General features: G+C 44.9%; 1 protein-coding gene across 6 annotated transcripts in view; it reads right to left on the bottom strand.

The window, feature by feature from the left end:
* MAP2K4 (mitogen-activated protein kinase kinase 4) overlaps positions 1 to 14898 on the bottom strand; it is a 96896-nt gene that overhangs the window by 78099 nt on the left and 3899 nt on the right. For 3 of the 6 annotated variants that reach the window (XM_066980188.1, XM_066980190.1, XM_066980192.1), the window contains exon 2: positions 3283 to 3315. The exons of the other annotated variants lie outside the window; for them this stretch is intronic. In XM_066980188.1, the coding sequence (XP_066836289.1) occupies positions 3283 to 3315 (33 nt within the window). The remainder of the gene's footprint in view (positions 1 to 3282; positions 3316 to 14898) is intronic. 6 annotated transcript variants of the gene reach the window in all.

The following is a 14898-nucleotide window of genomic DNA, read 5'->3' as shown; positions in this document are numbered from 1 at the left end:
ACTCCTTCCACTGCACACCTTTGATCTTCCTACCTGCAGAACAGCAACAGCCCGTTCCCTTCTCAGCACGGAAACACCTCTCCAGATGAAAAGGCTAACCTGTGTTTCTCTGGCAAACAGTGGTTCTTCAACAGAAACGATCACTTACCTGGAGAGGCCAATGGGAAGGGAAGCAGATATGTGCCGTTCAGCACCAAATGAAACCAGACCCCTCCTGAGCACTGCAATGCCACCAGTTTTGCTGCTGATGTTACCAAGTGCTCGTGCTGACTGCAGAGACTCAGAGAAATAAAACACAATAGCTCCTGTCATTCTTGTTAATAGCTGGTAAATACAGACTAAAAATCTGCCCGTAAAACAGAAAGCTAAGTAGGTACGAGAATTCACAAATGCATTAATGCTTTCATTATCCTCTCCTTCTAAATAAATGTGACACTTACACATAACATGCACAAAGTCAGCTAATACCCCTAACACTTTAAAACCTTGCTTAAAGAGGAAAATACAATTAAAATATACTTTAGGGGATAATTCAAGCGATCAAACTGTCAGTGTCTAACAGTCAACAGTGCTTTAATGGAAAATACTCAACATCAAAATCTGTCTTTGCTGTAAACAATTTTTGGCACAAAGAAACCTGGTATTTTCTCTGTCAAGAGGGTTTTTTCAACTCTGTGAATTCCTGCTAATTCACTTCTCAATTCACTTTAAGTCTACAGGAGAAAAGCCACCGCAGCTCTCCACCACCTCTGGGGCTGGCACTCACTGCCTGCCCACTGCTGCTGCCCCGGCTCAGGCAGGTGGGGCAAGCCCCTCTCCTGCAGACCCACACACCCTCCCAAGGCCTGACTGCACCAGGTTATACTTGCTGCTAACAAAGTTTTGAATTTTCGTGAATTTACACAGCTAACAAACTGAATTTTAGGCAGGTTGGCAAAGCAGAGAGGGAAATCAGGCAAACAACCCAGCAGCCCACAGCATGCGCGGAGGCACTCACTCCTCCGCCACAGCAGCATGTGAAACTTCTTCTGGAACAAAACCCAGGCTGCGTGCAACCTTGGTGTTCAAACCAGCAAGGTCCTGGGGGATGAACCACAGGAGTTACCTCTACAGAAACACGCTTCACTTCCGCAACACCTCTTCGGGATGAGGAGCTCCGCCAAGCAGAGCTGCAGGCAGGGGGATGCGCCGGCCCCGCCAGCCACCAGTGCGTCCAGCACCCGCAGGCTTCCACACTACTCCTGCTGCCGCCTCCTGTGCACACAGCGCCTGAACCATGGTGCCAGAACCCTCCAGGACACACTGAGCACCTCCCCAGCAGCAAAGTGCCCGATACACAACCGTACTTATCCAACTGCTCTGATGTACTTACCCTGTTTTTAACATAAACCACGGTGCTCTGACAGGCAGGTGCTAATGTGTTTGAGTTTTTTCAATGCTTCTCTGGTTCCTACCTACATTCGTACATCCCAGCACACAAGTCAGCAAAGCAGTATGAACCGAGGTGTTTTTCAGACTTACCCTCAGGAACCCTGGCACAATCTCTGTGACCAGCTGCGCTGCTGCAGGGAGCTCACAGCACCCACCTCCACACTTCCTATTCCAAAGGCACGGGTGGGAACCATCTCATTATTTTGCAAAACCTTCTAATGGCAAAGCCTTTTATTTCTTCCTCTGAAGAGTCATGTATTGAGCATTTCTCATTTTGTTCCAGACTGCAACTGCCCCAGAGAGCAAGGACTGTCTATGTCTGACAACAGATTCCAGCTTCAGATGAAAGGCACTGCTGGGGAAATAGCGAAAACCTTGCAGAAGCATTTACAGTGTTCTTAGTGTGCCAGACAACAAGGAATTTGTAAAAAGACCGACAACAGGAGCAAGACATTGTCCTAAGTAAATGCTAATCAACCTTTTTAAGCTGCCAAGGTTCACATGAAATGCTGCATGCCAGCTCCTCCCAGCAGCAAATCCCATCTCCAACTCAGCCTCACCTGCACGGCCATTAACCCAGCTCCAAAATACAAACTTCAGCAGCCAACTGCTCCTTTTGGGTGGCTGATTTTCTTCCATATCTTTTCACAATTCAGTAGCTGTCATCTTAGGAATCCACCAGAAAAGGTCTCAAAGCCTAACTCTGATTCTGACATACAGCTCTAGCTTGCAAAACAGGTTTGAATTTCCTGCTTCAAACATCGAGTTTCCTAAAGATTTCCATGCTAACAGAAAGTTATTAAAGAATAAATATGTTCTCCAATCCTGTCTTGGGAGAACAATTCTGACACCCAGGCTCACTCTGCACCGTAACACTGGAGCAGACGTCCTCCTCAGTCCTAACACAGAAAGCATTGCTCTGTGAAAGCCTTGGACAGCAAAGGTTTTTCTACGTACAACTGCTTCAGACGAAATCTATCTGAACAGTAGTCACAAAGTATACTGACATAAAATCCAAAGACACCAACTATTAAAAAAATAACAATTATATCTCTAGATATTAGAATTGCTATAACAAGCACGTCAAGCACAAATGAAAAAAATCTGAATGCAAATTCAAAGAAATGCAGAGTCAAAAAAAATCTAGAATTCAGAAAAAAAGAGACTGCTTCCAATAAAGCTACCACCATACTGTAGAAGGTACTTTGATAGTATGACAGAGGAACACAAAGCATAAGCCAGTGACAGAAAATAAAGAAAAATTAGTTCTGCAGAGCTTCCATTAGTCACCACAAACTGTCCTGCAGCAGCCAGGGCTGCCTGCGGGAGCGCTGGCACCAGCTGATGCCAGCCAGCAGCCCCTCCTGACAGCTCTCCTGTCCTGCTCTCACCTCTCTTGAAAGAAGCTCGAACAGAAACAACCCACTGCAGGATCCAACATCTGTCCTGCTGGCTCTTGAGATGGCAATTCAAGGTGTTCACGCTCTGTATAAAAGTGTGCACATCAGGTGCTCATTCAGCACGAGTTTTGGCAGGCACAAATCAAACTGCCAAATCCCACCCAGTTTGCGTTTCAGAGCAATTCAGCAGGCAGCAAATTTCCAGTGCTCCATACACAATTAGTTTAGCTGCATGCTTCTGGAGTTGCTCTTTTGTTACAGGTAAAGTAGTAAAATTAGTGACCCTTTAAATTGCTTAATTTTACTTTTACTTTACCAGCATTGTGAAAAATGGAAGCTCTCTTAGGAGTAGGTCTGCCATAGGTGGTTAGTTGGAACAGAAAGTGGACACATTCCCAGTACCAAGGTTGATATATAAAACAGGATAATACTATAAAAATACGTAGCTTACTTTGTGCCTTTCCACAGAAGTTTATCTGAAAGCCTAAAGCAAAAGAGACAAGTTCTTGTTCATTCACTGCAAGTCAAAGCGCATCACTTAAGAATCACTTTTTATGTTTCAATGTTCATTAACTCTAAAATCATACATTAAACAAGTTTATTAGATCAAACTTTAGAATGCGTTGCTGCAAATGTAGAGCAATCCCATCAATTCAGGATTTGTCATTTTATAAACCAGTCTTGAGTGATAGCAGTGTTCAACAGACCAGCAAGGGCACTAGCCCTGCTGCACAGCAGGCACGGAGGAGATCAGTTCACTTCAAGGAGCTTTAGTTTTCTTGAGGTGTTAATAAAACTCAAACAGCAACAGCTCTAAGGCTCACAAATTAAGGACAGGAATCCCAGCTTTGCTCAAGGGGGATTTGGACACCGCAGCAGTGACAGCATTGCAGGGCTCCACACAACAAGTAACCCAACACTGTGGTGACCAAGAAAAAAAGAGAAAATCCATCCTCTTTCACATGAGCATCACTGTCCACAGCACACCGTGGTACCTGCTGGCTGTGCTGTACATCGCTCAAGGGCACACTGTTGCCAACTCTGGGCTTCATCGTGAGCCTTATAAAACCTGGTGTCCCCTTCCCACCAGCAGCTCCAACTTAAACCATCTCCTGAATAAGAATTTTTTTAACTGGTTTTCTCTCTACAATAGCATGCAAAAACAGAAAAATAACCCCAAAGCCACCAAAGCAGGCTGATAATATGTTCAGAGAGGAAGGAGCAAATAAGAATGGTAATTAAAGGTACCCACATTAGTCTAATAATGTTAACGGTAATTTTATTAACAATAATATAAATGTTAATGGAAATTTTATTAACAATAATATAAATTGATCAGTGAAAATTAAAAAATGCATTACCCAACCATTTCACTGGCAAGACAGCATAAAAATATAAAGGAAAAAAAAACAACCACTATTTCATTCCATGAGGGAAGTTCCTTTTTCCCCCCTACAAAAGCAACTCAGCTTTCTAACTAGCTTGCAAGTTCACTGTCTTGCCTTAAAGTTTCTTCCCATTCCTTTGGCGCAGCCCTGCATCTGTCACCTCTGCTTTACCCAGGAAATGTTCCCTTCTCAGCTCCTGGTTATGGGAGCACACTACCGAGCTGTTCAGCTGCACCATGGTTCTTAAAGTTTTTGAAGTCCAAACAAATACTCTGAATAGATTTTCGTTTTCAGAAATTATTAATGCCATTTTTATCTACTGCTAGTTTTCTTTCTGATCATCCCTTTACTTTTCTTTTCAGTCATGTTATTATAAGTTACTATGCCAGAAATGATTCTTTTGGGGGTTATGCAAGTTTTTTCATTCTTTCAAAATCCCACAAGTAGGGGCAGACACAAAGTTTTCCTGCTAAAGAAATAAGCCCCGTAACGTTTCAACAAAAATTCCTCCAGTCCATTGGCTTTTAGAAGTCCTAGGGAAAGAGTTCTATCCCTGTGCAGAGGGCAGGCAGGTCTTCAGTACGGAAGGAGCCTGGGAGTCTGCCCAGCTAATCCCCACAGGCTCACACTGGGTAACAGAAGACTGTTGCAAAAATACCAGCCAGTAGCCCCAGCCCAGACCCAGCTATCTTCTTCCCTTGTCCTCATCCCCATTAACTCCTTCTCACTCAGAGCTCCTTAAAAAAGGACATCAGACACCAGTGCTGCATAAAAAAAACTTGTGTGCCATACAGTAACACAGAATCTCCCTACCCGTTAAAGCTCTTGCAAGGTGTCAGAGCACCACAAATAAAACAACCATCAACATTCACAACCGTCTGCGTGCAGCCGACACACAGAGCCAATGCTGCTTATCACCTGTATCAAGTCCCCAGCCAGAGAAAACTGACCTGCAGTAATGCCTTGGTTTAAGACTGAAATGTCTCGACTAGAGCAGGACTCCTGATCTTTTGCCAAGATGCTCTTTTATACCATCCCAGAATCAGTGATGCTATGCTCATCTCTGCTCGTGGCTGACCCCAACCCTGTGCCTGCTAACACAGCTTTGGTCTGCTTCTGGCGCTGAGGCTGCTGCTGCTCCCCTGGGAGGCAGCAGGGGAAAGGGAGCACCTGAAGGCATCGCTCATGATGCTCCCACCCTCTGCATTCAGCCTGGTTCTGCTGCCCGTGTTTTCTGCCACATGCAAAACTGCAGGCAAACTCGAGATGAAGTGTATTCCAAAGTCACTGCAAGTAACTTCCGATCAATGGCAACAGAGCATCTATTTCCTGGAAAGGGTGGCAGCGGTTGGTGCTTTCGACCTAGCCAAAGGCATATGGCAGGACAGGAATACTGTACTGTAAAGCTGTGAAACACATCTGAATAGGCATGAAGGAAGGAGTAGCAGCATGTGTGTTGAAGACTAAGGGTGACAGAAGATCAACAGTGACAAAGCTGTCAGTGTGGTCTGGTCATTGAACATTTCCAGCTACTGACTGAAATCCTGAAGACATCTTCTGGAAGCCAAAGCAGAGCAGGACATCTAACTTGTTTTCAAGAGAAGCTTGATGCGCTTATAAAAAGGAGCCTGTGGTAGAAAGGGGTCATTACTGGAGACAAAATATTAAACTCCTGACATGAGAAAAATACTAAACTCCTAACATGGACACAAGCATGTCAAACTCACAGATAGTTAAAATAACTGCTGCACTCGGGACTGGGGAACTTTTCTTTTAGAGTAGTTTGGTTTATTTATTCCTCTAAAGCACTGGGCAAAATTACTTTATAAGATCACTTGCAGGATTTTTTCGTAACTCCCATTCCCGCAAGACTGAGTACTGGGAATAGACTCAATTCTCCAGCACATCACAGTTGCAGCTTTTGGATTTTAACGACAGGTACAAATTTAGCAGACAGCATTGCTGCGAGACTGCTGTGGATGCAATGAATGCTGGATCCCATGGTGAACACAGTCACCCTGCTCAGTTCACCTGTGGGACTCTCTGGATGAAACCCTGACCACGCAGTTGCTTGTCCTTGTGAACAGGAGGCAACGTTCCCACCAGGCAGGAGGCAGCAACTACTCCTGGTAGCTTGGAAGTAGACAACCCAACCCTCACCTCACATGGCTGAGGTGCCACGGAGCAACCAGCATTGGCTGTAAAACCCAAACCTTTTGAATACGATGCCCTAATGGACAGCAAGATTTTGATGCCAGTGTTACTACATCTGCAACTTGGTGCATCGCTCTGCAGCATGGACAACCAAATAGCTGAAGAATGTTGCCAAGCTGCTTTCATTTTGTTTGTTTTGGGTCTCGAACACTTAGGACATGCCAGCACAGGGTTTCTTGGGGAATATGAATGCTGGGTGGCTAGAGCTTCACTGCCAAAAAAGTCAGAGTATTAATCAGATTTTACAGGGATATCCAATGCAAACCTTCCCAGAAAGCTTCTATTTACTACATTGAAATAGCACCATGGACAAGCAGCTCCTGGAGCCTATCCCAGTGCTGAGAGCACCACAGTGCCCTGGAATGACGCAGGGATCGGCGCAGACCTTTGGCAACTCAGTGATGAAGCAGGTTCCCTGCTGCCAGTTCTGTTTTGGGCTCACGTTCAAGTTAGTTGTGACTAAGACCTGTCTATATTAAAGCAAATGACCAGCCCCAGAAACATCTCACGTCTTAGCTGAAATGCAGCCTGTGTTCACACATTCTTCATTTACAGTGTATTTTCATAGGGCAGGAAAAAAAGCAGTCATAGCCACAAACCAGACTTGAAATTTCCAATTCAAAGCCCAAGATATTCCAAATCGTGTACCTTGATGGTGAAATCAGCCAAGCCATCTAACGCAAGGATATGGACAGACACACGTGAGCTGCAGACACCAGCTCCCACCATCGCAACTTGCACCGCTTCCATGCTTGTTGAGAAGTTCCTTCTGCCGCTCACAGAGAGCAGCAGGAACAAGGCCACATGAGCAGGCCAGATAGCAAAGTCTTGTTTTCAACCCGATGATATCTAGCACTGAGGTGCAGCAGCAATGCTTACGCTTTAGAAAGCTTATTTGGCCATAACTCTGCTACGTGCACATAAAGAGCTCCAGGATCTTATTCCAACTCCTCTCAAAAAGAAATAAACAAATTAGAAACATATTTTAAAATAGATTTTGTATTTCCAGGAGAACACCAGCAAGCTTGTTCAACAACATGTGTGTCCCTGTGCAGCAAGAACTCAACTGCCGAGCTGCTGCCCATAGCAGCAGGTCTCTGTGCCTTCAGATCCTTCTTCCAACGGATGTCAGAGTTCACTCATAACTCCTTTGCACGAACTTGCGGACATGCTTCTGATACCATGCAGTCACACTTGCTAGTTTTAACAGTTGGGCTACATCAGAACAGTAGTTCTTAGGAGAGAGCTAACCTCTACTCGTCCCCAGATCAGCAAGGAAACTAATCTTACATCAGACATCCAAATGCCCTAGTTTCCACATCCTGGCTGCTACTGCTACCTTGAGGGTGGGAAAAAAAAAAAAAAAAAAAGGTACCTTGAAGAAAGGACTCACATGTCCTGAAGCAGCATACTCACTTCTATATGGCACCATGACATATAGTTTCTCTTCCAGTTTTTCTGGAAGGTAACACCTCTTCAGCAGTAAAAACATCTGGGGTCCATACAGTCTCTACAGCCTGTCATCAGGTTGTCCGAAAGGACAACAGCCACTCTGTCCCTCTGCTCTAGGCTTCCAGTCTTGACCACTTCTACAAAGTGGTTCTGATCATCCTCACACAATATCCCGCTCCATCCCACCTTCGGCCCCTCCAAGTTTGAGCAGGATGAGTGGAAAGAAGAGTACATCAAAGGTAGGGCAAGGGTTCCAACTGCTTGGCATGAGACCAAGTTCTGTGCTGACACGGTTCAGTAGGGGAAGTGGTCTTTACAGGAAAACTCAGGCATGGTCCCATCACTCCCCAGAAGGGATTTCCAAATGCAATGCTTTTATCTTATTCCATAACCCCTCCCAGGTCAAAGAAACACAGCCATGTGTTTTTAAAGGAAACCGTTTCATCTCTGTCCACAAACCTCTTCAAAGTACAAACACTTTGCTCTCTGGTCCAAAAGCAAAGTGATGGCTAATTCAGTTCAGAGAACTTCTTCCAGAGAATCAGGTCCAAAGCAAACCATAAAACTCTTCTGCTCCACAGAAATAATAAGCCTGGACAAAACACAATAAAAGGACTGATTCCCTTTTAGCTCAGCTGTGCCTGCTCCCAACAGCTGTCCTCCTTATGCCAAAGGGCATCTCCTGAAGCACCTCAGAAAGATCAAATAAATTATTCAAAACACTGGCTAATTCCTGGCGCTTGGACTCTTTGTTCGCTCCACGATCAGTGCAAGCCGTCTGCTTCCTGAAGGGCTTGCTCTGCCCCCAGTAAAGGGCACATACAAAGGCTTCGATTTGGAGAAGAGGAAATCAATTTAGCAGCTAATAAATACGCAATTTGTGCAATATACATACTCCCTGCGTCCCCTGATGCTCATACAAAAATTAATGGGCCGTACCCCGCTAAGCACAAAGTTACTGCACATGTTCATGCGAACTGCAGCTGAGCTCATTTCAAAGCAGAACTGGGAGGCAGAGGGGGAGCAGAGGCTTGGCAGCACCATGCTGTATTTCCTCACAAAGAGCAATAGCAGAGTCCCCTCCACTGAGGGCTACAGCCTCAGGAGACAAGGTCACACGTTTTGGAAGATGGTCTGCAGCATCACATGACAGTCCTGATGCAAATCCAGGCCAACGACACGCGTGCCTTGCGCAGGGTCTGGGCAAGTGGGGAGCAGGCACGCAGTAGGCTGTGCCGAGATTTCTGCAAGGACCTTTACTTACTTGTAGCCCAGGCTTCTTTAAAAAAAAAGAAATGCAAGCTATGCACAGAAACTTAAATAAGTCTGTGATATCTGACAGAAGTCATATTTGCACCTTTCAGCATAGGGAGGCACAAACATACTGCTGCTGCACAGAATACACAGAATGTATCCTGAAGTAACGGGCACCTAAGCAGACCACGAAATGCACATCGCAGGTATCTTCAAAACTTAGAGCCTCCCCCAACGCTATAAAAGGGGCTAGACTACAGGAATCTTGGTAACTTTGCAGGTGCCCACAAGACACAGCTTAAGCTAACTTAAAACAGAGCGAAGTGAAAAGTTAAAAATTGAAGTCAGAAACGCAGCCTGTTCAAAATACTGACTCCTGAACACAGGCACTAAGGCTGACACAAAGCTTTTGCATAGGTCATGCTCAAATACTGAGGTAGAACATGTTTTCAGTTCTCCCTCCCACCCTTATCATCACTTGCAAGTATATTTGGCTGCCAGAGTTTGTCTCTTTTACATCCTTTGGTATAAAATGGATCCCTCCTGTCCTCTGGGTGCACCAAGTTTAAAATATTAAGCCATATGAATTAGTCCAAATCTGCCTTGCTGCTGACCTCTCTCCTCCACTCTATGCTGTTCAACTTCCAGAAACATCTTGGAAGAAGACCAATCTAGTTAAGGTAGTTACCAAGAGGTAAAAACACTAGGATTAAAGGAAGGCAGGAAGCTAATTAGGTCCAACATGGTGCTCTTCTAATACATGAGGTTATTGTAAACCAGCGTGCCAGCTTCCACGTGGCCTTAGACACTGACGCGGCATCAACACCCAGCACAAGCTTGCAAGGAGACCTCTCTCCAGCTGCGAGCAACTGCCTTTGGCTTAGATTAGTTCAGGGAGCATGGGATTTAGGATAAACATACACGCAGTGGATCTGCGGACATGCAGAGTTTGACTACTGGTGGAGCGAAGCCAGCAGGCTGGCTGCCCGCCTCCAGGAAGGTGGTTTCCTCCCTCCTGCCACCTGCAGCAGCACAGTCCTACCTGTCCTGGAGAAACTCTGCCACTTCAGAGGGGAAGGCGACCTGTCCCCCACAGCCGGGACAAGGCAGATGGCTACAAGGCGATCATTCAGAGGGCTGTTAGAGGTGCCTATGGGTTTTCAAAAGCACAGGCACAAGCAGCATGAACACCCCTGCCAGAGAAGCTAACATTGGAGCAAGTTCCCACTTCCAGCCCTGACCCTTGCTCCAGTGCTCCAGAAGCTCGGTACAGAAACATTGTGCTCCCTGCAGCACACATCCCTTCAACAGGCTGCCGTACGTCGTGCCACCTACAGTGTCAGTTTTCCAAGCCTCCTATGTACAGCTTGCAGAACAAGCCCACCTAGCAAAACTCAGCAAGAGCTTAACAATGGAGGTAACTTGTCCAGCAATTCAGCAATGGTATAAGGATGTGGGACTAGGATATAAAACAGGGCACAGAGTCACAGCAAAAATTCCTTTGTCTTCTTCAGACAAAGAGTAAAAACTAGAGGGTTTTGAGGCTGCACACATCCTCCCTGCAACTCTGTCCCTGAAGAATGAGATGTAATGCATCCCCCTCGCAATCTCATGCTTTGTGGACAAGTACTTAACCCCTAGGCACCCTTAGAATAGGTAAGGGCACCTTCTTTCCGATAGTTTTAATATCAAAATGTTTTGATATTTTGCTTCCCTAAACATCTAGGGTCAGTTGCCTACTGAAAGGCTTGAGCTTCACAGATTTTTTTTCAGATACCCATCATCACCAAAGAGTAGCATGTGTGTACAGGGGGACAACTAGGTATGTGCTGGCTATTCTACTGTTAAAGCCTAGAAGTGACACCGTATTCAAATTATCTGCAAGTTGAACTGCAGAAGCGCAGGCGAACTGAACTGTCTCACTTGGGATTTACCACGAGTTAACTATCACACGTTAATTAATCCAGCTATAACAGCACATCTTTCTAAAAGGGAAAAAAAAAATTCAGAGACCAACAGGCACTGCATTTACCCACTGCTCATACGTTTCTTCTGCAGTCAAACAAGCCTGCAACATTAAAAAGAAACCTGAATATCTAGATGAGAAAGGGCCTTTGCAGGGAACACCAGCAGACTCAACTAAGACGGTGCAGGATTCACACTGGTTAACTGCAATTGCACAGAGTAGACTCCTTAGGTTGCAACCACACAGCCAACACCTATCACCAGAAACTGACCAAAATGATAGTAAAAAATCCAGCCCAAAAATGCAGTAACTACTGAACCAGTTTACTTCAAAACGCAGTTTGTCCTAAACTTGCTATCTTCGCAGGGACTGGGTTTCCCTCTGTACAAGAGATGCTAGAACCAAACCACAAAAGATCAAGTTCAACACAGGAATTTCTGATACATTTGTTCACCTCTCATTAAGCAGGAGGCCAGGCTGTGTGATGATAATAATCCATCCTGACCAGAATATCCATGGAAGAACCCATGTCCCCAGAGACTAGATGACAGCCCCACAGTCACCACAGAAAGGTTCAACTGGCAAAGTCAGCTGAGTTTTCTTCATGCTGCCATTGCAGCACAGCGATTCCCACCTCCCCGCAAGGGATGCTGTAGCCTCAGCACGCAGACAGAAGCACAACAAAAATATACGTATCTAAAGAGGCATTTATCTTCAGTGAATACAATGCAGTGCATTTTAAATAAGATACATCAGATCTGGGAACATAACCAGCACCTTTTGAAAGCTAGTCCAGATCAGTGTACTCAAACCTTTGAGAGGGTGCCAGAAGCAGAACATTCATTCATAGATCAGAGATCTTTGTACCTTCTTAATAATCATCATTTCAGTGAAAGTTGGACTGACATCTGCTGCTGGTTCCTGTCCCACAGGGCAGAGGACGACACAAACACTCCAAGCAGTTTCTCTCATGCAGTTTCTCCTTCACACCTCCACTGGTTATGGAAGCTATTCCTCACTTTGAGAAGCGAGCCTCCACATTCTTTAAGCTCGCATAAGATTTTATCAAATCTAAATCCAACAGAAGATGGCCGACTTCAAAGGCAGCAATCACGTCCTAACTATACAATGTTAACAAGGCGTTTGTCTGATACACGCATAGCTTGATGTGGTTACACAAGACTCCCGTAATTAATGTTTCACTCCATACACATATGTCTATGAATGACTCTAATTTTGGGGACCCCTTCTCAGTAAAATAAAGATTGGAAAGTTTTCTGGCGGTTTGCCTTTTTTTTTTTTTCTCCTTTCTCACAGCACTCTTCTTTCTCCCACTGGACGGTGTTTTTGTTTTTTTGCCAGACAGACAATGATGTGGTTTCCAATTCTGTCAGCTCCATCAAGTCAGCATGAAATATCAGAAAAAAACTCCTAGCATCTGATGAGACTTAACTACTATTTTCAGGCCACTCCTTTACCAGGAAAACGGATAAGTAAATTGAAATAGAAAGCTGAAATGCCGTAACATTTGCTTACACATACAGTACTACATGCACAGGTATACACTAAGACAAGCACGAAGGAGAAGTACGGCATGTCAGCCATATCCTAGCAGGGCTACAGTATGGGAATGAACTAGCGGGTTCAAATAAACTGAAGTACGCTGATTTGCTCACCAGACAAGTATCTTACCTTCTATAATAAACGCAAACATGTCAAAGTCGATGTATACACACCAATCTGACAAATCTGCAAACGTCAGTTTGCAACAGCAGCCTATGTTAACACACAATGGCTCTATAATTCCACTGTGGGCAAGAATAATGGCAGTCAGCTTCTCATTTTATTCAATGAGTTAAAGATACATTTCGCTTTGCCTACATCAGAACAACAGGTTAATAATATGCAGTGAAAGATAATGTGTACTTTAATAATGTGTACTTTATCACCTATTGAGGACAAGGATTAATTCCACCCCCCAAACTCCTCACTTTTTCATCTTGTTCTCTTCTATCTTCCCTGCTCTCTTACATGTATCATCTGTTTCTTTTACGCTGGCTTTTCAAACGTTGCTTCTTACCTAACCTGCTGCTCACTTTCTGCTCTTTACTTCTCAACTGCCTTCCTGTTCCCCAAATTCCATTCTTTGAGGTTCCCTAAGCAAATTCCTGTGTTTACTGCCACTTGTTTTCCTTACTTTCTCCCCATGCCCTTACTTTCTTATGCCCCTCTGCGCAGAGAAGGAAGTCCACACACCAGCCCTTTGCCTGCCTGCCGCTCTCCGCAGACACAGCCCCCAGGACGGGTCTCTCCTTTCCGCCAGGCCGCCGCCAGCAACCGCTCTGCTCGCAGACCCACGGGCCCACTCCCTGCTGGCGCAGCTTTGACTTCAGGACTGAGGCTGCTCACACTGTGCCCTGGCAGGTCCAACACCCCAGCACAGAGGCTTTGAGGTCGCATTTCCCTCCTCCTGACGAACAAGGAGAAGGGCTGCTCAGGTCACTCCTTGCACTCACCAAGGCAGTAGCACGAAGAGGAGGAAGATGCAGGCATGATGGCCTCTCTTACTGAATTCCCCTAACAAGGAGCATTCTGGTCACAGTGCCGCCCACAAACGGTTTCAGCAATACTTTTCACCATGCTGTCTGAAGAAACTATAGTCACCTCAAAGACACAGCGCAGGTCACACACCAACAGCAAGTTCATCCGACAACAGCGACTGGCAAAGTTCATCTCCGCAATCACCAATTCTGCTGCATGCTAAATATGAATGATACGTGACCTACTGAAATGCCTCCTGGAAGCTCTTTTCTGTCAGGTAAAGAAAGGTACAGGGCAGAGCTTCCTCATACTTGTGCAGAAACCTATCTCCCAACCCCGATACTTCACTGAATGGCATCCACGGGTGAGAGCAGGAGTCTAGCCTCTTAACACACTCAGGCAACAACCCCTCTGCCATCTCCCTGTCCAGAATTCATGCCACATATCCACACAGGAGACTGTCTAACCAGATATCACAATTCTCCGATTCTTGCTAAAACCCAACAGGTTATGGCTGGGGTGCAGGCAGGGGAGTAGAAGGGGCAAAGGCTGGGACAGAGAAACAGACGTGAAGGGAACTGAGAATCCCAAATTCCCAGCCCATCCAATGTCTGAACTGTTTGTGTACACTCTGAAAAGATATAAACAGTATATATGCTTGGTTTTAGAAAGACACCAGAGTATTACAAGCAGTAAGTACTTGGAAAAGTCCTGGTTAGCCTCCAGGGCCCTTGGAAGCTGAATGCAGGAGCCAAATACACAACAGCCAGTTACGAGTGTTTCCTAACTCTTGCTTGGGTCTGGAGGTATGATGACTGACTCCTCAGCTCCCAATTAGAATTAAAATTCTCTCTATGCCTTTGAATTAATTAAATTTCTAAATTTCATACCCTAATTCTTCAAAGGATAGTTTCCTACATAACATCAGCAGTAAAGACTGTTACTAATTCTGTCAGTAAGAGAAATGCAAAATTCCTCAAATTACTGTTTTGGTTTTGTATTTTTATTTCTGTGTTTTTTTAAAATCACTCTCAAAGTTCAATATCTTACTTCCCACAGAACCTCTGTTTTGTCCAAAAAACAACCAGAAGAAAAGGAAAGAAAAAACAAAAGAAAGAAAGGAAAAAAAAAGAAAAAAAAAAAGAAAATAATTAAATAACTATTTTCAATACTTAAAATTCCAGCCCTCCTTTGTCTCTGATCTGCCAACCATGCATTGAACACAGCTCTACCAACCACGTGTGCCAGGAAC

This window comes from Anser cygnoides, chromosome 19 (genome assembly GCF_040182565.1).
Source record: "Anser cygnoides isolate HZ-2024a breed goose chromosome 19, Taihu_goose_T2T_genome, whole genome shotgun sequence".
NCBI classification, from domain to species: Eukaryota; Metazoa; Chordata; class Aves; order Anseriformes; family Anatidae; genus Anser; species Anser cygnoides.
This window is presented reverse-complemented; position numbering and strand designations above follow the sequence as displayed.